General features: G+C 38.8%; 1 protein-coding gene across 2 annotated transcripts in view; it reads right to left on the reverse strand.

The window, feature by feature from the left end:
• Positions 1-6,946: 6,946 nt before the first annotated feature.
• The window catches only part of csrp1a (cysteine and glycine-rich protein 1a), a 33,386-nt gene continuing 16,355 nt past the window's right edge, over positions 6,947-23,977 (reverse strand). The window contains exons 3-6 of one of the 2 annotated variants that reach the window (XM_060845492.1): positions 20,405-20,573; positions 13,857-13,986; positions 12,425-12,518; positions 6,947-9,621 (exon numbers count right to left, since the gene is read on the reverse strand). In XM_060845492.1, coding sequence (XP_060701475.1) covers positions 9,545-9,621; positions 12,425-12,518; positions 13,857-13,986; positions 20,405-20,573 — 470 coding nt within the window. In that variant the 3' untranslated portion in view covers positions 6,947-9,544. Of the gene's footprint in view, positions 9,622-12,424; positions 12,519-13,843; positions 13,987-20,404; positions 20,574-23,977 lie in introns of both variants that reach the window. The other variant, XM_060845493.1, reaches the window with a different exon arrangement.

Consider the following 23,977-nt stretch of genomic DNA (forward strand, 5'->3'; position numbering starts at 1 on the left):
ACAGATTTGAATTCAGTCTTAATTTGTCTTTGTCCTCATCAGTTTGAAAGAAGCAGCAAATTTTAATGACTTCATTCACTCATTTCACGATTTGAGTTATGTTCCTCAATCTGCTGTTAATGCCCTTCAGCATTTGCAAATTCATCCAGTAAGTAATTTATTTATAAGATTTAAGTTACCAACATCTTTAGTTCATCTGTGACCTTTGAGTGAATGATGTCACATAATACTTATCTACACCTTTGATGCATGAAGAATTCTGGTATGAGTGAGCCACATTAAACAGTACAGTCTCTCTCTTCCTTGCATGCAGTTGTCAGACTGCTAATGTATGAGGCATGTCATAACCACTGGTATGCACATGCGTGCACATACTGTGAAATTTTGAAGACATCTCGTGTGTGGTACTCATTTTCCTTTGCTGAATGAGCCACTTTAGATTCAAGAGCACCAGGTTCTAATATTTTGGTAAAAGCAGAAAATCATGTACTTGGCAGCAAAGGGATTTGGGGTGTCCAGGCAAACAAATTTCTGGAAACTAGTTCATCTGAAAGCCTAATGGAATATTTATCTTCATTTCAAGATGGCTGTAATGCAAAAGGCAGGACAGTTGCACAGAGCATTAGTCAGACTCTGTCTGAAATATTGTGTTCAGATTTTTGACACCCTACCTCAGGAAGAAAATAATGGACTTGTTTGGCGTGCAGTGCAAGTTCAGCAGAATGTTACCAGCATCTGTGTTCAGTTGAGGACAGATTGTATAAACATTTAGCATATTTTAAAAATGACAACAAGTCCATTAGGGTGGATTTCGGCTGAATCTAAATGAAGTTGAAATGCAGATCATGAACACTGGATATTGGAAATGTTTTGAGAAGTGGAATAAACTACCATTAAATAGATTATTCCAATATAGATTCTGCTTCAGTTTTTACTGAGAAAGGTTATTTTGAAAAGTAGTCATACTGGACTATTGGCATATTGGAGTTTTTCAATTTTTATTTGAATAAATTTTGAAATTATAATGAATCTTGTGTATATGCATAAGAACCTCACTGTTACCATTTGATAATTGCCACAGAATCTTTTAGGTCAACCTCACAGAAAAGGTGGAATCTCTATTTAACAACTTATTGAGATGGAGCACCTCTGACAGTGCAGTACTCCTGAAAAGTCAGCTCAGATTATGTGTTCAGTTCTCTGGAGTGAAGTTTGAACTTCAGAAATAATGGCCAAGAATTTGCAGTTGTAATGATGGCAAAAATACTAGGGTTTACTCCCATAACTACAAAATAACAGTAATTTCCAGCATTGTTGGAACATGCACAATTAAACATGGAAATCTGGATGCTGCTGTCAGTAACATCTTTTCCTCCAGATGTTGCAATATTTCAGTCTGCACAGATTCAATCAATGCAGATTAGTCATTTGACATTAAATGCATGACTCACATAGTAATAATCATTAAAACAAAATTTTGTTTAATGTGGTGTTGTTGAGTTTTTAGCTGTGCAATAAGTTATAATTATTTTCTGAACAACTTCTCTGGTCTTGAAAAATAATATTAATTGTGGAGTATAATTTCCTTCACTCCTGGACAAAAATTGCACATGATTTAAAAAAAATAAAATTTTATTTTTGTTTTAAAGTTTGTTTAAATATTTCATCTTATACATTAATCCCAAGCATATGTTCCCATTTTTATTTCACTCTCCCTAAAATGATTATACTCATAACTTTGTGGTTTACTATCTTTGGACTGATTGGTTGCTCAGACTGTTTTTGCTGGTTGCCTCAGATCCTCTATAGATGATGTTTTGAAGAAAATGAAATCAGAAACAGAAAGATTTAATTTACAGAATTTACAGGAAGTAGGTTTCTTTTTAAGGCCTGTAACATGTAAAACATCTTAATCATACTGAGTATTTCATTTTCCTGATGATGCACACATGATCCCAGTCAGCTTTCCAGGATTAGAGTTCTTGCATGTTTTAGTTGGCTGTCAGCCTTTACTACAATCCTAGCTGGATTCTAACAGAAGTTGACTGCACCCTTACCTGTTACACTTTGGACTGAGTACGATCTTTCTTTTTGTTTAAAAGTTTGCCTTAAGCATTGACAATGAATTTGTCCCACAATTGATTGGGTATGCCCTTAGAACAAATCTAAATATCTTACACCTATTCCACTCCCACATTACCAGAGCTCAGGGACAAATAGGAATTACTGGCACCAGCATTGCAATGACGTGAATCATGGAAAATATTCCTATTATTTGCATAGTATTGCAATGTGTCTGCCCATGTATGGATGGATGTACTACAAATCCCTACCACTTGCAGCGGAAAGTTCCAGAAGTGGTGGGAACTGTACTTCATTCTCCACCCAGTGTGTTTCAGTTATGAGGAAAGCATATTCCCTTGTTAATTCAGTCTATAACCTAAGCTACACATGTCCATAAATTTAGCCAACCTATAAATCTACTTGCCAGAGCAATCTAGTTATTATTGGCAGCAAACCACCATTAACCACCAAATATCAGCCTGCCAGAAAACAAGTTGCCAGTTTGGTCACGTGAAACACTGTTTTTCATTATGATCCATCACACGTAATAGAATTAGTTACATTCACTAAAAGATATTCAAAGTGTTTTAGTCAGTTGTAATAATTATTCAATGTCTTAAGGATCATACAATTACATTCCACTTCCCTCAGTTTGCTGTAAGTTCTCCATCCTTCCTCCAAGCAGCCACCTGAATTCAGTTACTAGAATGTTAATATTAACTGCTAGTTTCTAAAAGTCACCCAGTCACCATCATCAGCCAGCTTAACTACACCCAATTATCATCCACCACCACCAGTTCCTAGCAACCTGCCAGAGTAGACAGAGACACAAGTTTTGGACATGAATAAATCTAAGCTCCCCATCTTGTGCAAGAAAGCAACTAGCTGTAATTGGTATTGTTTACTGAGAATGCAAAAATTAGTTCAATTGCATGAAAAATAAGATTCTAAAGCATGAGGATCACAAGGCTAAAGAGATGATTGAATGGCAGAGCAGACTCAATGGGCTTAATGGCCTAATTCTGTTCCTATAACTTATGAACTTATGGCCACTGCTGCCAGGTTGGGAAGTGTGCCACTCCATGGGGGAAGGTCACGGAGCCCACAATGGTGGGGGAAGCATACGGGAACAGAAAGGGGCTATCCAGGTTGCAGCCTTCCTCCCTATTCCATCGGTTCTTCCTCCACCTCCTTGGCTTTCTAGTAATTATGTTCTGGAGCACCACTGATTATTGGCCCACTGCTGATTTAATGCCAGTGGTGGAAAGGAGAAGCCTTTATTTTGTCACTTGAATGCAAAGTGACTGGAAGAGCAGCAGGATTGTGAAGAAATCCAGCTCTTTGGTGTCCACAAGTTCCATTCTCTTGCCACTGTCTCCCAGTCATCCACACAGTCATGGCCCCTGTAGCATGGCAGTGATTGGAGGTCTGGGACACCACAGTTAACAGCAGCAGCAGTAACAACACACATATCCATGCCCCAGCAGCTTGAAGGTTAAACAACAGCAGAGAAAGCATGTGTTTGCACACATTTGCCAAATAGAGAGACTTTCAAGTGCAGATGCACGAGTCCTTGAAAACGGAGTCACAAGTAGATACGGTAATGGTGGTGGTGTTTGGTACACTTGCTTTTATTTAGTCAGTGCATTAAGTGTAAGAACTGGGAGCTCATAGTGGAGCTATATAGGACTTTGGTTAGGCCACTTTTAGCATACTGTATGCAATTCTGATCTCCCTCCTATCAGAAGAATGTTGTGCAACTTGAAAGGGTTCAGAAAAGATTTACAAAGATGTTGCCAGGTTTGGAGATTTGGAGCTACAGGGTGAGGCGGAATAGGTTGGGGCTGGTTTCCCTGAAGCATCAGAGGCGGAGGGGTGACTTTATAGAAGTTTATGAAATCATAAGGGGCACAGATAGAGTGAATAACCAAGATTTTTTCTTGCCCTTGAGAAAACTAGATGATATATGTTTAAGGGGAAAGATTCAAAAGGGACCCAAGGGACACCTTTTTCCACACAGAGGGTAGTGAGTCAAAGAGTGTGGCACTGGAAAGGCACAGCAGGTCAGAATGTATTCAAGTGGGAGAATTGATGTTTTAGGTGATTCTCTTGTTCCTCTGATGCTGCCTGACCTGCTGTACCTTTCCAGCTCCACACTTGGACTCTGATCTGTAATCCTCACTTTCTGCTATAAGATGTAACATGTATGGTATGAGCTGCCCGAGAAAGTAGTGGAGACTGGTACAATTGCAACATTTAAAAGGCATCGGGACAGGTACATGAATAGAAAGGGTTGAGGGGGAATATGGGCCAAATGTTGGTACACAGAACTAGATTAGATTAATTTAGTATATCTGGTCAGCATGGACAAGTAGGACTGAAGGAGCTGTTCCATGCTAAACATCTCCATGACCTTCACCGCTATTCTGAAGTCAGTCAAACATTCAGAACTGATCGGCTCAGGAGGAAGTTGTGTGCGCGCGCGCGCATGCGCACAGGTGCATCGAGACAGGGAGACATTTATAATCAGAATAAAAAAATGGAGCAGGAAAAGACCATACAGCTCTACAAGCCTACTCCACCATTCCATGCAATCATGGCTAATCTGGGACTCCAGATTAATTCTCCCACCTGTTCCCTATGAGATAAAAAAAACTTAAAATATTCAAATTACTGTAATCTTCAAAATTCTGGAGGTGATTTCCAAAAATTCACAACTCTTTAGAAAATAAGTATCTCCCTTTCAGTACAAAATGATTAATTTAAGAGTGCAGTTTTGGTATAAAATCCCCCTTAAGAGAAATTACATCACCATAGCCATCCTGTCAAGCCCCTTCACCATCTTATTAGATCATCCTTCAAATTAAGTTTGATTCAGCCTCTTATCTTTGGACAATACTCCTATCAAACCTCCTTGATCCTTGGGATAAGTTAGCAGTGTGAATCACCTAAAAAGGAAGACCACTCAAATTGAAATATTTAGCAGACTAATGAATTTAAAGCTGGGACATCAATATGCTTTACATTTTACAGGAAAATATAAAAAAAAGGGTTTCTGCTGCATTTAATCCACGGCTGCTGCTTGTTTAAATTATTTAATACTGTGCATTTGGAAAAAAGTTTTCTATTTCTTCACAGAAAGATCACTTTTGTTTGCCCAAATTGGCAAGTAAAATGCAAAATCCACTCCAGTGCATATTAAAACACAAGGAACAGCTGCTACAAAAAGTATTTCCAAATTTCATTGTATTATAAATTACATTTGTCACCAGTTCAGTAACTAATGCAGCTATTTCATTGTTAGCACTATGACAATTTTTTTTGAACAAGTCGGTTTCTACCCATTCTCATTAACAGTTTAAAAAAAAAAGATATTGCAAACACTCTTGGAGACATTGAATTTACACATGATCATCGTGACTGTCATATTTGAATGATGTTTCATTACAAGAATTCCTGATGATAATGACCTTAACAGAAGTCTCTTGGTTACTAATTTCCTGTTATGAAACTTAACTGAGCTGAACAGGAAGTCATTTTGGGAAACTTATTTCTTTTAACTAAGTGGCCAAAGCACATGATTATTAACATCTTATGTAGTTAAGCTTTTTAATACACAAGAAGAGAGTGGATCTAACTTTAGAATTCAGACTGGATCTGTTTGGAGATCATCTTAGTTCTGTAAATGTTGACTAAAAAAAAAAGTGGTGAAAGTTTGAACTGCAAACATTTCAATAGTTTGCCTTTACTAAAGGTAGCACAGTCCAAATTAGCTATAAAAATCAAGTGATAGCAGGCAGAAAACAGGCAAAATAGGATAAATGACAGTATCCTTATACCTAACAGACAACAACTTGGGGATTCCTTTTATGCAGCAATTACCTGAAAGGATGTCAATAGTGATGCAAAAAAAAGTTTATATTCACTTAATTTTCTGTTTTATGCAGAGAGAAACAGTTCTATTTAATGATGCTGCAGTTGTATTTAAAATAGTTAAAGCTAAAATCAGTACAAAAAGGGTTTAAAACTAGAGGCTGGAAAATAATCTTCAAAATGGTAACAACTGGCAATAATTAGATCAGCTGCCTGCTGAACAATTCACCCATTAGTTAGATGCCTTTTAACCGATGGAATCTCAGCACTTTGTACATGACAATTAATTATTTCTCCCCAGATTTGCACCAGCATTAGTTTTCTACTTCAAGAATCAAACTTTCCTATAAAACAGTAGCCATTATAATTGTACCACCCACATGGAGCTTGCAGATTGCTGGGTAGAAGAGAACTTGGCGGATGCAGGACTGCACAATTTTAAAAATCCTCTAGCTCATTGCTTTCTAAAGTCTTTTACCCTCTCTCCATAACTTAAAGGAGAGAAATTTGTCAGGATCCATATCTTTCAATTGATTTGGGAGAGAGAGAGTACAGTTTGAGTGTACAGTTTTTGGTATCAAATAATATTCAGTAAGAAAATACTCATATACTTACTAAACAGAGGGAAAAAAAAATTTACAACTAATGTGCATCAGACAGAGCTAGGGTGCAGGGGAGGCCCACAGGTCAAGCAAGCTCTAATTGAGAGAATAGTCCAAAATATATAGCAGGCAAAAGAAAAAAAAAATCATTGGCCTATTAGGACATCCAGAAAAAAAAATGATGATATGTTCAGAACAGCAGCAACCACAAGCTGATTAGCCTGCTCATGGGGATGGTCTGCATCAGACCACTATTGCTAAATCAGTACCCAGAGTACACCAATGCTCTCGCTGTTGAATGTAGCAAAGTGGTGGTACTTCAAAGGAAGATGGATCTGGTTGCCCATCCTTTCTTTTGAGGTCATGGAAAAGAATTGAGACATACAACTTTGCTTTGAATTACCAAATCACCAGGCAAAAAGTAGCATTTATTTAATACTTAATTTGGAAGATCGTAAAAAGTCAGTGAAGGTTAGTTAACAGTTTGTTAGTTAACAGACTGCAAGTCACTTACAATTGGTTACATAAGCACATAATAGTAAATACAGGACACCAATACTTTAAAGAACAATTCCTGTTTAAAGGCAACATCTTTAATATGGTTAATTGACATTGGAATTAGATTACTAAAACCCTTGGCACTGGTGAAAATAATGTATTAAATAATTGGGCAGAAGCTCAACTGGGGTAGATCAGAAAACTGACAGGATGGCCCCCATCCATTTATATTGTTAATGCAATCGAAATTGTGCAAGATTGCCAGATTACCACCCAGGATGAACCACTAAAAAATTGATTAGAGTACAAAGTGTAGGTAATGTCATTCATGAATGTTAGAGTTCATGACAAGGACATGATCCCACATTGAAGTGGCTCAGCAGCAGTCAAGTGCTCTTCATGAATGTATGCATATTCAGATGCACAGCAAATCCTAAACATCAAACTTTGAAAATAAAAATTGGGATGCTAGGGATTGAATTGGGAGATGATGATATTTACATAAAAACTTACTGCTGAGCTCCTTCAATAGTTTAGAATATAACCCAACATGGTACAGCAATGGACAAATAATTTAATTCATAGGTAGTAATTCTTAATACTAGAATCAGGTGTTTAAAACACCTTTACCCAGTTCACCATGTATTACTTTTAACTAACATGCTCTCATTTGCCAAGTTTTAGTCAACTCCTTTCTGGATGAAAGCACAATACTGCACAAAGTCTTTCTCATCCTGTGAATTTAACTTGACACTAAAAGCTTTGAAAATGTTGGTCCTTTGAGTTTTAGTTACATATACTGAAAATACCATGACATAAATAAACCAAAGATTTTCTTTGCTATGGGAGGGATCCAGTTGGCTCAAGCCTCAAGAGACTTGAAAACCCACTGCTTTTATGCATGTGAAAAAAACAAATTAAACAACCAAGCAACGGAAGTATACCAAATTACTGATCAAAATTAGTTTCTTCCAGGGATTAAAAAAATATACTGTCCACCCATTTTTCTATTATTGCTGCAGGAAATAAGATACAATTGAGGTTTAATTTACAATACAGCTAAAAGTTTGCATGAATAAGAATACTATGATTCTATTTGTGTGGAACTAGATTTATAACCTGTTTCCTTGAAGGGGAAATAAAAGGAATTTAACCAAATGTATCTTAGATTTTAAAAAGATTCTTTGGAAAACACTTGCAGCTATGCACTGGTTCACTCATTAGTGATAGTATCAGTGTTTTTAAAAAAATATCATTAAACTACCAGCTAAGAGCAGTGGGGCAAATTGTACAATAGTCACTAGTTATGCACAATACTAAGCAAGTGGATTTTGTGGAAGTTTCAAGTAAACTCAGCACTCAGTTACTTATTTTATGCATTGTCACTATTTGGGGAAAAAAAGACTAATACTGATAAGTAGATTGAAGGTTGGTAAAAAGTCATGTAGTGTTTAGGAGCTAATCCCATATAGAAAATGTCCACATTTTCCTGCATAGTATATTTCAGGCCAACTCTTCACAACTCCCCTCATTCCAGTAGTCAATATTTATTCATGCCTATTGCCCAGATCAAACTAGTCACTCATTGCAACTTCAAAAATGGAAACCTTTCCAGTTTCAAATCAAGATGCTCTTCCCATTGTGCCCAAGGGTGACCACAGGGATGGGGACAGGGGTGGGGGGAAAGCAGGAGAACAAAGATGCTCACAAATTCATGACTGGTTGGAAAAAAACAGGTCTGCTAGCTCAAAATTACAGAAGTTTTTAAAAAATTTTTATAGTTCACAACCCACCAGTCAAATTAGATGGGTTCTTCACTCAAATCTTCAATCCCTCTTCTCAGCAAACCAGAAGAGGGCCCTAATGCCAATTTCAGTTATTTTAACTTCCCACAGCCATGAAAACCCCCCTCCATTTGGTGAGGAACCTTCTTCACTTGTACAAACTACCAGTTATATTAAAAAAAATCAGATTAACCTGGAGTTGATCCGAGCTAGCCTCAAAATAAAAAGGGAGAATTACAAGTTTTCTAGAAGATTTACCTACACTACTATAACAATAAAGTGACAGTGACAAGTCAAAACATGAAGTAAAAAGACAATTTGAAAGGTTTTGTCTATATTTTGATTGTGAAATGGTGCTCAGCAAAAAAAAACTTAGAAGGCAAAAGTTAATAGTCAAAATCTAAATCCAATGCCCATGTATCTAATGTTCACTCTTGAATTCAATGCACTAAAGTTTCTGGATTAACATTAGATTAGCCTTTATTTCCACTTTGTTCTTAAAAATGCTAGTCATTGGATTTAGGGTAATCATTGTGATGTTAATACAGACATTAAACAGTTTGTGGCAAGCAATATAGAAATTCTAGAAAAATGTGCAGTTTATAATAGTGGTTTACATGATCTACTGTAAAGGAAACATCAAAATTCAGCACATATATTGTAGCTATGGTTTACACAGATATTAAGTGCTGCTTGCTTCTGGATCAGACTTTTCACCATACTTCACTGGGTGTTGGCAAGTGCTCCAGCTCCTTGGCCATAGCCACATCCTTTGGGTCCAAAGTGTTTGCCATAACAACCTATGAAAAAAAATATACAAATTAAGAACTCCATAAAAGTTGTCAAATCATCATTTAAAATGAAGTAGAACATGCAAAAACTAAGAAAATAAAATACTCAGTGGTGAAGTAACAAAGACTGCAGTCAAATTTTGGGGGTTGGGAAGTGGCATACTTTTCATAAATGGTTGAAAATCTGCCCAATAAAGGAGGCCAGTGAAGCAAATAAAAGCGGTTAAGACATTAAGGATTTACATGGTTAATAGTACGCCCTGGGTAGCATAAATTGAACAGACACCTAGGGTTTTGGGTACATTATTCTTTAAAATTTGTGTTGCATGTAGACACTGGTTAAGGCAGCAGTGAAGGCAAGTCTGCTAAATGCTCAGTATAGGAGTTGGGGCATTATGTTGATGTTGTACAAAACGTTGGTGAAGTTCCTTTTGGAGTACTGTGCAGAGTTCTGGTCACCCAGTTATTGAAAGGATATAGAGCTAGACTGGATTCAGAGTGTAGTACTCAAAGCACAATACATCAGGCAGCATCCAAGGAGCAGGAAATGCTGACTCTCCTGTTCCTCAGATGCTGCCTGACCTGCGGTGCTTTTCCAGCATAACACTCTTCTGATCTCCAGTCCTCACTGTCTCCCAGACTGGGCTCAGGGAAGATTTACTAGGATTTTACTGGGAATGAGGGTTTGAGTTAAGGAGAGGCCTGGACTCCCCCAACTGAAGTGTAGAAGGGGGAGGGATGACCTTAGAGGTTAACAAAATCATGAGGGGCATTGGTAAGATGAATGGCAGGTCTCTTTTCCTAAAAAAGGCGGGGGAAACTTCAAGACCAGGTCACATTTGAAAAAAGGAAAAGGGGGAAAAGACTTTTTTTTAAAAAAAAAAGGATGAAGGGGCAAGTTTTTATTTTAAATAGTTCATGTGGAATGTACTGTCAGAGGAAATGGTGGATGCAGGTAGGTTACAACATTTAGACTGGTACAGGAAAGGTTTTCAGGGATATGGGCTAAAACACAGGCAAGTGGGACTACTTTGAACCAAAGGGTCGATTTCCTTGTTGTATGACTAGTGTATGCCCAGCCCCACCAACCACCAGATTTTTGTCCAACTTCATTCATGAGGAATGGTCACTTGATTCATCTGTGGAACCTTGATAGATTAAAGTCATTCTTTTGAAATTGGATGGTGGTGGGATTAAAAAAAAATTTAAGAAACTAAAAAAATTACTATCATTTTTCAGTGGTACTTGAACACAAAACAGAAGATAGGTGAAGGAGTAGGCCATTTAGCATGTTGAACAGTAGGGCAGGCTTTTCAAGTTCATGGGCAATCTTTCAACTGTGCCCAGTTCCCACTTTTGCCCCAAACAACTATATCCATCTTATCCTTAAAAAGATTAGTGCTTTAGTCACGTTTGCTTTGTGACAATTTTTACAGCCTCACCACTCTGTTGAGAAGTAGTTCCTCCACATCTCCATCCCAAATGGCTTACTCCCATTCTGACTGATGCATGCAAGAAAGTGGGTGAGTTGGTCAGTTACAGCATCCTTCCTGCATTTTCCTGGTCTAGTCCTGTTAAGAGTTTTATAGGTTTGAGATTTCCCCTTTATCCTTCTAAAGGGAATATAAATTCTAACTTATCCAGTCTCTTTTAGCTCAGTCCTACCATCTCAGATATCAAGTGGGTAAACTTTTGTTGCACTCTTCATAGCCAGAGATCTTAAGACCAAAAATAAAAACACCAAAAATTGCACACTATACTCCAGGTGTGGTCTTACCAAGGCTCTAAATTCAGCAAAACATCATTGCTCTTGTGCTCAAATCACTTCATTTTGAAGGCCAACATTCCATTTGCCTCGATTGTTTGCCATCCCTGTACACTTACATAGCAACTTAGACTTAAACTTGTAGATTTGCATTCTGCTTAGAAATTCCAAGACTCCAATAAAAAAAAAACTAGTAAATGCTCATCTGCATTAGATGGATTGAATTACGTCTAGCCTTATGCTGAACTAAATATCTAATTTTATATTGTGTAATCCAGATTTAAAAAAAGTGTGAATAAAATAAAGCAAAACATCTTTAGTTTTTAGTTGGAGAAACTGCTTGAGCAAACTTGACAAAATCATTTAAAAAAAACACTATCAGAATGTTCCAGTGAACATGAACTGCATATTAAGCAAAGTAACTGTGGCTTACTTCGTGGGTGGCACAGTGGTTAGCACTGCTGCCTCACACCGCCAGAGACCTGGGTTCAATTCCCACCTCGGGCGACTGACTGTGGAGTTTGCATGTTCTCCCCGTGACTGCATGGGTTTCCTCCGGTTTCCTCCCAGTCACAAAGATGTGCTAAATTGCCCGTAGTGTTAGGTAAGGGGTAAATGTAGAGGTACGGGTGGGTTGCGGGTCGGTGTGGACTTGTTGGGCCGAAGGGCCTATTTCCACACTAAGTAATCTAATCTAACCTAAGACTGCAGGTTAAGTACTGCGTGTACTTTTTGCATTATCAAATGGAGATCCTTACTTTGAAGATCTTGACTTGGACTTAACAGGACAAGAACATAAAGTCCAATTTGAGCATGTTACTCCACAACACAGATGTTAAAATTGGTCAGGCAGGAATGTCAGAATCTTTATATTTTTGGGTAGTAAAAACATCTTAGCGAAATTGGAAATTTCAATTGTGGGAATTATAGCTTTTAATTAATACCCAACTCTGAAGTGGACTGATGTCCAGAATAAATCAAATTTAATTCCACAAAGTCAAGAAATGCAGTTTTATATTTGTGGATAGCAATTAAATTAAAACAAACTTCTGCAATAAATCTCGCCATCTTTGTCAGCCAGTGTTGTAGACTCCAGGCTCTTCCCACATTTTGCACAGCGGAAGCACTTTTTGTGCCAAGCCTACAAACAGACAAAGTCAGTGAGAAAAAAAAGCAAAGAACAATTAAATAAATTTAAAATAACATTTGACTACAAAAGTTGTATTAGCACTATTGCTGTTTTACTGACAGTTAATCATTTAAATACTCTAAACAGGTGTGAAGTGTTTGCCAAAAGAGGTATAGGAACACTTAGGAAGCCTTGAAGCTATGGGCATCTAGTCAAACATCTAGAGACGCCAGACAAAAAAAAACAGCCTCAAATGCCAGGATGTTAAAAAGTGATAAAGTTAATTAAAGCAAGACATTTGTTTTCAAATTGAGAAAGATAAATGTCTACAAACAGTGGAAATTTGTTCTGCTAAGAGATACAGCCACAATGTGCTTGTGTTATGGGCATTTCCATACTGCTGTTAACTTGTTATAACTTTAGAGCTGTATTGCATGCATACATTTTATTCAAATCAATAGATTGACCAGCTTTGATAAATTGAATCAAGATTCAAGGGCAAAGAACCTCTTAAAAAAAAGCTAAGACAAAAACCAAGAAAAGAAAGTGTGATCCAATATGCAAGCGCTAGTAAAATAGGAGTTTGAATCTAAGTGAATCTGTTGTCATAGACAAAATAGGTTCAATTATCTTAGCTGTTTGGATTTATTCAAGCTGGTCCTAATGCCTCTAAAGAAAAATTAAAGTTTGTTACCAATACTATAAAATGTAGTCCAGGAGGGTTTCTTAGAATACTAAGAGTTAATATTATTGTAGGTGTTGGATCTTGGACACTTAGAAATAAACTTTAGTGCATGGAATCCTAACTGAAGAATTCTAATAGTCAAAAATCAATGAAGTGGTTTCTGCTAGATTTCATCCAAAGATAAAATTGAGAACAGCCCTTCAGTGCTGAGGAAACAAACATTCACATTTTAATGTTAAGCCTTAGAGTAATGCTAATTAGGTCCCTACACTGATTGAGGATTTCCTCACGTTGTAGTTTTAGCCTAACAGTGAAATTTCATTGGATACTTAATTATCTGGAAAATAAAAGATAGAACAAATTAAATAGCAGCATGTAAGTGCTGCCCATAGCAAGGGCACATTATCTTGATGTGGTAAGGGTGGTGTCTTGTGGCATAAGGACGCATTGTCAATTACCTGCTTTCCATCAATTAACATCCTTCAGCCTCAATTAAAGGGTGAAATTTTTAGAAATTGACTAAAAATACCCATCCATGTTATCTTGTTTAAGCCACAAAGGATGGTATTGGATATTAATAGAGAGAAAAAGATCTTGGTCTTGTATTCACAACTACAAAGCTAGTATGGTGTAAAAATAAAATGTTATTTACCAGAAAACATTACCTTGCCAGCTCCAATAACTTTCTCAGCAGCATAAACTGACTGTCCACATCTAGGGCACTTATCTGAACCACCAAACTTCTGAGCAAATTTGGATTCATTGACATTAGTTGTGGGGCAGTGAGTCGCAGCTCTGTAAAGGCCAAATGAAATTGACAAGTTAGAGAGTAGGTCATACTTTAACAGCTAAAGCAGGGTAAACATTCATTGACCCATTGGATTTATGAAGAGGGTCAACAGGCTACACCAAGAATTGCCTGGCTACTTCTGATTTGTTGTACTTATTTCAACTGATGCATTAGAGCTTGAGCACACAGTAAAAGTTGTAAGCGGTCCCATGTTCAGCTTTCAGACTCAACCGCTTTAAAAAAAAGCTTCAAAATAAGCCAAGGAATATTGTTATAAAAGTTACTGTGTCAACCATCATGAAACCCAAACGGAGACATGGAAAACTCTTTCACTTCCCCATTTGGATTTTGTTTTGAGCCATAGAAAAAAAAACTGTTAGACAACAAACAATCTTGTCTGAGTGAGCCAGCTGATCACATCTAATCCCAATTCACAGCATATAATCCTTTATTTATAGGTTCAAGTGCCTTTTTTTTGAAGGAATCAAGGGTTTCATCTTTCAAATCACTAAGCTGGGCAGCTAATTCCAGAAACCTATCACCTACTGTGTGAGAAACTCTCTCATGGTCCTTCCAATCCCATCAGTGACCCCCTAGTGAGACCTCCCTGCTCATGCAAAAAAAAAAGGTCTTCCCTACCACATAATCCAAAAGGAATCATTCATTCTGTCCACCTTGCTTAAATCACACGTCAACCTTAAGAACCCTTGCTCATCCAAACTTTCTTGTATTGTCCTGGCAATGTCAGGACAATATCCTTTTGGTTATATGACGACTAGGCTGTGGCCTAAGCAGTATTTATATTGTTCCAGGAAATTGATCCTTACATTTGCAGTGAATACCTCATTTGATTTAAAAATTTTACATCCCATTTGTTTTGTTTACCACTTTACCCTCTTCTCCTGACAACTTCAGGCACCTATGGACATGCATGCCAAGGTCTCGCCGTACCCTCCCATTTTATTTTGCATTCTCTTGCTTGGTTTTTAAATCTCAAACTTAATCTACTCAATACTGAAATCATGTTGCCACTATTCTGCTTGCTCGACTAAAATATCAATACCATCCTCCACTCAGCTATCTGGTGTTGATCATGTCAACAGCAGACTCAACACAGGAGAGCCAAGATGGCCCTAATCCCTGTTAAAGGCTGAATTGTTCTAATAGGAAAAAATGATGATCCTGATTTATTCCAATTAAAAAGAAATATGCAGGAGTACTATACAATGTGCCTATAGCACACCAAGCTTTGAATAAAAATTTAGAAATCATAACAGGTTTAATTGGAAGCACACTAGCTTTCGGAGCGACGCTCCTTCATCAGTCAACCATCTGATGAAGGAGCGGCGCTCCAAAAGCTAGTGTGCTTCCAATTAAACCTGTTGGACTATAACCTGGCGGTGTTGTGATTTTTAAACTTTGGACTGGGGTGTACAACACCAGCATCTCCAAATCAAGCTTTGAATAGACTAATTAGGTAAAACAGCAGCATTACAAAGCTCAGAAGTGACCATATGGAGTACAATTTAGTTTGTAGGGAACTGGTGCAGCTTTTAAAATCAATCGTGGGACAAAGGAATCATAGGCTGTACTAAGAAAGAGGGGTCCAAGGTACTGAATCACAAGTTAGCAGGGTTTATTTTTACAAAACAGAAAAAAGTAACATTTTTTCTCTTGCAAAGGAAGCATTTACTGCCCACCTCTAGTTGCCCTTGAGGAAATGTCATGTCAAAGTAGCCTTTTTAACCTGCTATAATCTTCTCCCCCAAATGGAGACCATAAGACATAGGAGTGGAAGTAAGGCCATTTAGCCCAGAATCCACTCCGTCGTTCAATCATGGTTGATGGGCATTTCAACTCCACTTACCAGCATTCTCCCCGTAGCCCTTAATTCCTTGTGACATCAAGAATTTACCAATCTCTGCCTTGAAGACATTTAGTGTCCCGGTCTCCACTGCATTCTGCAGCAATGAATTCCACAGGCCCACCACTCTGGCTGAGGAAATGGCTCCGCATTTCTCTTCTGGAGTTTACCCCCTCTAATTCTCAGGCTGTGTCCACGGGTCCTAGTCTCCTCACCTAACGGAAACAATTTCCTAGCGTCCACCCTTTCCAAGCCATGTATTATCTTGTAAGTTTATAAGATTAAGGGGAGATTTAATAGAAACTCCAATGAATACAATCCCAGGATCCTCAGCCCTCCCTTGTATGTTAGACCTGTCATTCCAGGGATCATCATGTGAATCTCCGCTGGACACGCTCCAGTGCCAGTATGTCCTTCCTGAGGTACGGGGGCCAAAACTGGACACAGTACTCCAAATGGGGCCGAACCAGAGCTTTATAAAGTCTCAGTAGCACAATGGTGCTTTTATTAGATTACGTAGTGTGGAAACAGGCCCTTCGGCCCAACAAGTCCACACCAACCCACCGAAGCGCAACCCATCCTCCTACATTTACCCCTTTACCTAACACTACGGGCAATTTAGCATGGCCAATTCACCTAACCTGCACATCTTTGGACTGTGTGAGGAAACCCACGCTGACATGGGGAGAATGTGCAAACTCCACACACAGTCAGTCAGTCGCCTAAGTTGGGAATTGAACCCAGGTCTCAGGCGCTGTGAGGCAGCAGTGCTAACCACTGCGCCAACCATATATTTCAACCATCTTGAGATAAGTGACAACATTGCATTTGCTTTCTTAATCAATCACGGACTCAATCTGCACGTTTACCTTTAGAGAATCCTCAACTAGCACTCCCGGATCCCTTTGTACTTTGGCTTTATGAATTTTCTCACTGTTTAGAAAGTAGTCTATGCTTGCATTCTTTTTTTCCCTCCAGAGTGCAAGACCTCATTTGTTCACATGGAATTCCATCAGCCATTCCCTGGACTACTCTCCCAAACTGTCTAGATCCTTCTGCAGCCTCCCCACTTCCTCAGTACTACCTGCCTGTCCACCTAAAGTTTGTATCATTTGAATATTTTCAATTTCAAAATCATAACTCCATTTCATGCAGGAGGTTAATATTTAAACAGAGGCCGTACTGAATATGTGAAAATTTCACTTTCCACAAATGCTAACACTAAGCAATTGTCATGGCTGGCAATTGAAAAAAAAAGTTTGAAGACTGCTAGATTTCTCCCAGAAATAAAGAGGGGAGATAAGTTAGCTGCAAGGCTAGCATCAAAATCACTAGCAGTTAGATGACTAGAGAGCTCAACCTCTGAGTTTTTAAGTAGGGGGCTCAATGGAGGGGACAGTATTCAACTGCCACTTGTTTATCACTTGAACAAATGAGCAACTAGCAGTTCCTAATTTGCGCAGGGTATACTGTTTGGGGCAGGTGGAGTAAAGGGCATATCCCACATCCTCCAATACTCAAGACTTACAGCCGACCAGATGTATTGCTCAGCTGGTTCTTCAAGTGAAGACAGCAGCTTACCTACCCATCTCAGGGCTATTCACTATGCAAATAGGAATCCTACATCACATGCACAATCCTGCATTCAAAAGTTTGATTTTCAAATGGAGATGTGGAGGGGTGTCATTTGACGGCATTCGGGGGTTGGGGGGGGGGGGGATAAAGAGAAACAGGAAAAGAGACAAGGAACCATCTTTTTAAAAAAAAGGATACCTCAGGCTGTTGCCAATCCATACTCTGGATATGCAGTGTTGGGCCCGCTTAAAAAAAATCAGCACAGCATCCGAGCATGCCAACTTCTTTCTAGCAAAGTCACACAGTAGCCAATCAGGGTGTGCTGTTTATTGCCAGCATTCAATAAGCCCAGAGGCAAGTGAGCCAAACTTGATGGTACTGGCTTCCAGTCATTTACATGGATGCTGGATTTGCTGTGACGAAAGATAAATAAGAAAGCAAGTTGAAGATGACAGAGCCTGCAGTGGGATTATAGATGGATCAAGCAAGTGGGCAGAAGTTTGGCAGATAAAGTATAAACTGTAGGAGAATGGAAACTGTGCTACTTGGCAGAAAGAACAGAAAAGCAATGTTTAATGGAGAAACAGTGTAGAACAGAGAGGGAATCCAAGTACTCTGAATCTCAAATTCATAGGATTATTAAAAAAAGTGTCATTAAATAGAAAAAAAAGAGACAAGACTTCAGCAAGTCGTAAATGAGAATCTGTCACTACAAGTGAAAGTATGGCAACGTGAGACAGCAAATACGATTAGAGATTGTACTGTTCTGTAGTAAAGGCTATTGAAACTGGTATCCTTATAAAGGTTGGGACTGCTTTGCATTGGTACCAGCTTGTGTTTATAGGTGATTTGACTGTTTTGACTTTGGACAGAGTAGGATTCCATGGAATCCCCAGTGTGGAAAAGGGCCATTTGGCAACAGGTCTGCACCACCCCTATGAATATCATCCCACTGAGACCCAACTCTCTTCCTTATCCCTTAACCCTGCATGACCCATGGCTAACAACTAACCACACATTCCTGGAAACTGGGCATGCTGAATTGCCCAATCCACCTAACCTGCATATCCTCAGACTGAGGAAGGAAACTTGAGCACCCAGTGGAAACCTATGCAAACATGATGAGAACATGCAAACTCCACACAGAGAGTCACCAGAGAGTGGAACTAACTAGGTCCCATTTAAAGGTAGCATTTAATAGATTCTGGATAGTAAGGGAATCAGAGGCCATTAGGAGTAAAAAAAAAAGGATTATGGAGTTGGTCATAATTAGATCAGCCATGTTGTTATTGAAGGTCAGGATATATTCAAGGAGCCAAATGGCCTGTACTTTAGTCAGTTCACAAGTACAGTACTGCACTCATTGGCTAGAGTCTACACAAAGTAGAACTGCTGGAGATTTTATTTTTTAATTAAACAGTGCATGTACTTCTTTATTTACCCTCTGAATGGAATCAGAATTTTTTAAAAAAGTGAATACCATTAATATCTGCAACTCAAATATTAAACATTTTACTTCAAATTGGAAGCAAAGCACAAGAGCTTAGGGTAGGGGAAAAATGGGATAGATACTATTTTGTATAGTTATGATACATGGAAATAATTGCAAATATTGGAGTTTAGCCACCCCCAAAACCCAAAAAATGGGATAGTGAAGGAGCATCCAAAACACAGACATGGGTCTCCGCCTACTTTTTTGGGACAGTAGTACACTATTTTGGATTTGGTCCTGGGATAACACTTAAACACTAGTTACCCCTTGGGCTTGTTAAAGATTTGGAACAAACATGCATAAAAAGCAGACAAATGCATCAGAAGTGTCTAATTAAATCTACTACCCTTTAAATCTTGTTCATCGGCAGTCAGCCAGAGTTTTATCTTCAAAGGATTAATGCTGCATTCCAGATTTCACAGCCTACATTATCAAAGCCAGGTACTAGTCAGTTCATTGTTTAGTAGCTTCAAAATGCATACAAATGCTTTGAAGGTGGTGAGAAAAATAAGGAGAGGTTTTCTGGAAATAAAAACAAAGGTAGAATGAGGAATTCACTAACTAATCTCAGCATTGGTCTGGAGTCTACTCACTCATACTTAATACTGGCAAGAGGGAAATTGTGTGGCATAGAGAGAAAAAACATGCTGGGGTGGAAAGGGCCATTATTGGTTTTTACACAGAATGATAATAAGTATCAGAGCACCAAGCCTAATGTTAGTGCAGCCTGCCCCTCCAAGCACTTCATAAAATTGGCATCTGCAAGGACACTACTCCCATTTTCAGTCACCTTCCTTTTGGGATTAAAGCCCAAATTATTTTCTCCAGTAGAGTTTGAAGAGCAGGAAGTAATCCCAACCTGGTTTCTGACCCTGTTCAGGATTAGAATCGGAATTCCTACAGTGTAGGAGCAGGCCATTTGAGCCACCCCACCCTTGTAACCCTGCACTCCCCATGGCTAATCCACCTAACCTATACATCTTTGCACCCAGAGGAAATCTACACATCCTTCTGGTGTCTGTGTGAAGTCCAGATACTGGAATCGAACCAGCACCCTGGCACTGAGGCAGCTGTGTTAACCACTGAGCTACATGTCTTTTTGCTTGGCAAAAAAGGAGGAAGGAATTATAAAATAAAAAAAAAATAAAAGACTATTGAGGTTATAAACAATTCAAAAAATTAACAAGACGACATGAACATGCTCACTTCAGTTTGATATATTAATTAATAGCCAAAACTAAAAATTTGCCACAGGCTAGATGGGACCACCGCCAGGGAGAAAATAAGTGATACACCATATGGTAACACACTTGTAGTCACAAGTTGGCAACAGTGATGGGATGGCAGGGGCAAGAGAAAAATAAAGAAATCACAGTATTGTCTGAATCATATGTTCAGGGGTTTGACTATACCTTGCCTATAGCAAGGTAACAAAGAATGACAAACATGGACTGCATCAGCTGATAATTTATGGAAACGAGATTTCACTTACTGCACAGGTTTTAATCCCACACTTGCTCCAGTATCCATGCTCAGAGTACCGGCACCCTGGCCGTAACCATAGCCTTTGGGTCCATACTTTTTTCCATAGCAGCTTTTACAATAGATTTCTTCTGCATGCACAGTTAATGTAGTGCTGTCGAGATTCTTCTTACATGCCACTGCAAACAAACCAACCAAAAAGAACTATGAACAGATGGAGTCTTTCAGCACTTGGTACATGGAACATAGCTGACAACTAGGGAGAAGTCAAAATGCCTAACCACAAAAAATCCAAAATCAAGTTTGTGCACATGGCATTAGAGTATGGTATGCCACTAATATTTCTGAATGGCAGAGTTCCAGACTTACATAATCCACCATTTTCTCCAGGAGCAGCAGTTTACAAATCAGTGAAATAAACTGTTATCATAATACATGTTCCCACCTCAAAACAGACTTCATACAATAAAAACCTGAAACAAGTGAAGTACAAAGTTAGATTTCCAGGCTAAGTAGACTCTTTAGGTTTTATTTTTATGTAGTATTCACCACTGAAGCCTAAAATTTAAAAAAGTCATTAAGCTTATAGAACACAAGATTTCCCAGAGGAGGATCTTTGAAACCATCTTATCCTACTAGCACCAGCTACTCGAATGAGCAAAGAACACAAGTCATTGTGAATTTCAGCCTATACAGAGCACCAAGAACTGCTCCAAAGAAATGGTACATTTTTGGACACATGGACATACCCAAGTTATAGGTCACACAATGAACACAAAACAGGGCACAGTTTTGTTTTTACAATTAATGAAGTGCCAACCTCTTTTTAAAGAGTGAGTTTACTCCCCATTTCTGTTGAAGCCAAAACAAGCTCATGGTTTGAGAATCAAGGCTTTCCCTTTCTCAGAATCCTCCATCCCCCAACTAACAGCAACAAATGCCAAATTTTGGGACTTGAATACTTTAAATTTTGGCACCAATTTTCCTTCCCAACCCCAACACACCAGAAAGTTCTGCATTCATGCCAGTGACATTGCATTAATCAGCAAATGTTTTGTCTATATAGTTATACTGTTACAAGTAGGTACACCCCTCTGCCAATTTAAAGCCAACACAGTAGCTCACCTCACATTGTATTCTGTCACACAGAGGCAAACAATATCCCAGAATTCACTGTTTAAAGAATAAAATTGTTAAATTTTGATTAAGTTAACCAGAGACCATGCAAACTACTAATGACAACTCCTTTCCCTTAAACCCACCTGTTACCTCCCACTCTACAATACTGGTCTGAAATTCCCCCTTAGTTTATAGCAAAAAACAAAAAATCCAAACCCCAGTATAGTATTCAGATGTTGAACTTGCTCTGTACATTCCTCTAGGTAGACTTTAGTGTTCTGCTGCAGAAGTTTCCTGTAGACTTGTATCTTTCAGAGTGAGAGTCACTGTTAGCGATCGGTTGCTTGCTGCTCTTAATTCTCCCCCAACTTCAAAATGTCTGGATTTATACCCCCCTCCCCACCCCCAAAAACCACATCATTTCATTAGTTTATATCATCCCAAACATAATATTCAAGTGGTATTGAGGGCATAATTTAAACTGATTTTAAGCTTTTCCCCCCTCCCCCAAATGCAACACAATTTGTTTCGACCAAGCATTACATTTTTATCTCGTTCAAGACACACTGCTTTCAGTCAGTCCTTGCTAGCTTCCTCTCAAATAGGTACAGTCCACCTCTACTAGACCTCTAGGGTGGTCAGGAGGACTTTAAACTTCTGGGTTGGGGGGCACAGGTAAGAGAAGAGAAGGGAGGGAAAGTGAAAGGGACGGAGTATGGAGTTGAATGGAAAGATAAGCAACAGGATAGCATATGTGCAGGTGGACCTAAACTCAAGGGAAAGGAAAAAAAAGGAAAACTTAGGACATCTTATGACTTCCAATATCTCTAATGATAAAGTTAACATTAAGGCATTTTACCTGAATGCTCGTAGCATTCGTAACAAAGCAGAAGAACTGATGGCACAAATCATAGTGAATGATTATGATGGTTGGCATCACAGGCATGGTTACAGGGAGGGTCAGGACTGGCAGTTAAACCTCTAAGGATTTTCAACTTATCAAAATGACAGCGAGGTAGGCAGAGGGGGTGGGGTTGCTTTGTTAGTTAAGAACAATATTAAATCTATGGCACTGAGTGACAGTGTCGGATGATGTGGAGTCTGTGCGAGTGGAATTGAGGAACCACAAAGGCAAAAAAAAAAAACACATAATTGGAGTGGTGTACAGACCTCCTAAAAGTGGTCAGGACCAGGGATGCAACGTGTACTGGGAAATAGAGAAGGCATGGTCACGGTGATCATGGGAGACTTCAACATGCAGGTGGACTGGGTAAATAATGTTGCCTGTGGATCCAAAGAAAGGGAATTCATGGAGTGCTTACAGGATGGCTTTTTGGAACAGCTGGTCATGGAGCCCACAAGGGAGCAGGCTATTCTGGACCTAGTGCTTTGTAATGAACCAGACTTTATAAAAGATCTTCAAGTACGGAAACCCTTAGGAAGCATCGATTATAATATGGTAGAGTTCAGTCTGCAGTTTGAAAGAGAGAAGGCAAAATTGGATGTAATGGTGTTACAGTTAAATAAAGGTAATTATGAGGGCATGAGAGAGGAACTGAAAAATAGACTGGAAGCAGAGCAAAATTGGCAGGAGTTTGTGGATATAATTGAGGACATCATACAGAGGATCATCCCCAAAGAAAAGAAAGGTTATCCGGGGAGGGATTAGACAGCCATAGCTGACAAAGGAAGTCAGGAAATGTATTAAAGAAAAAAAAGGAGAGAGATCCTATAAAGTGGCCAAGAGCACTTGGAAATTAGAAGATTGGGAAGGCTACAAAAACAAACAGAGGATAACAAAAGAGAAATAAGTAAGGAGAGGATCAAATACGAAGGTAGGCTAGCCAGTAATATTACAAATGATTCTTTCAATGCATAAGAAACAAACAACAGGCAAAAGTAGACATTGGGCCACTTCAAACTGATGCTGGAAGCCTAGTGATGGAGATAAGGAAATTGCAGGAGAACTTAACAAGTACTTTGCATCAGTTTTCACAGTGGAAGACATGAGTAATATCCCAACAATTAAAGGGAGTCGGGGGCTGAGTTGAGTATGGTTGCCATTACAAAAGAGAAAGTGCTAGAAAAGCTAAAAGGTCTTAAAATTGATAAATCTCCTAGTCCTGATGGGATACATCCTAGAGTTCTGAGAGAGGTGGCGGAGGAAATAGCGGAGGCATTGGTTGAGATCTTTCAAAAGTCACTGGAGTCAGGGAAGGTCCCGGATGATTGGAAGATTGCTGTTGTAACCCTCTTGTTCAAGAAAGGATCAAGACAAAAGATGGAAAATTATAGGCCAATTAGCCTAACCTCAGTTGTTGGTAAAATTCTAGAATCCATCATTAAGGATGAGATTTCTAATTTCTAGGAAGAGCAGAGTCTGATTAGAACAAATCAACATGGATTTAGTAAAGGGAGGTCGTGTCTGACAAACCTGTTGGAATTCTTTGAAGAGGTGACAAGT

This window comes from Hemiscyllium ocellatum, chromosome 26 (genome assembly GCF_020745735.1).
Source record: "Hemiscyllium ocellatum isolate sHemOce1 chromosome 26, sHemOce1.pat.X.cur, whole genome shotgun sequence".
In the NCBI taxonomy this organism is placed as follows: Eukaryota; Metazoa; Chordata; class Chondrichthyes; order Orectolobiformes; family Hemiscylliidae; genus Hemiscyllium; species Hemiscyllium ocellatum.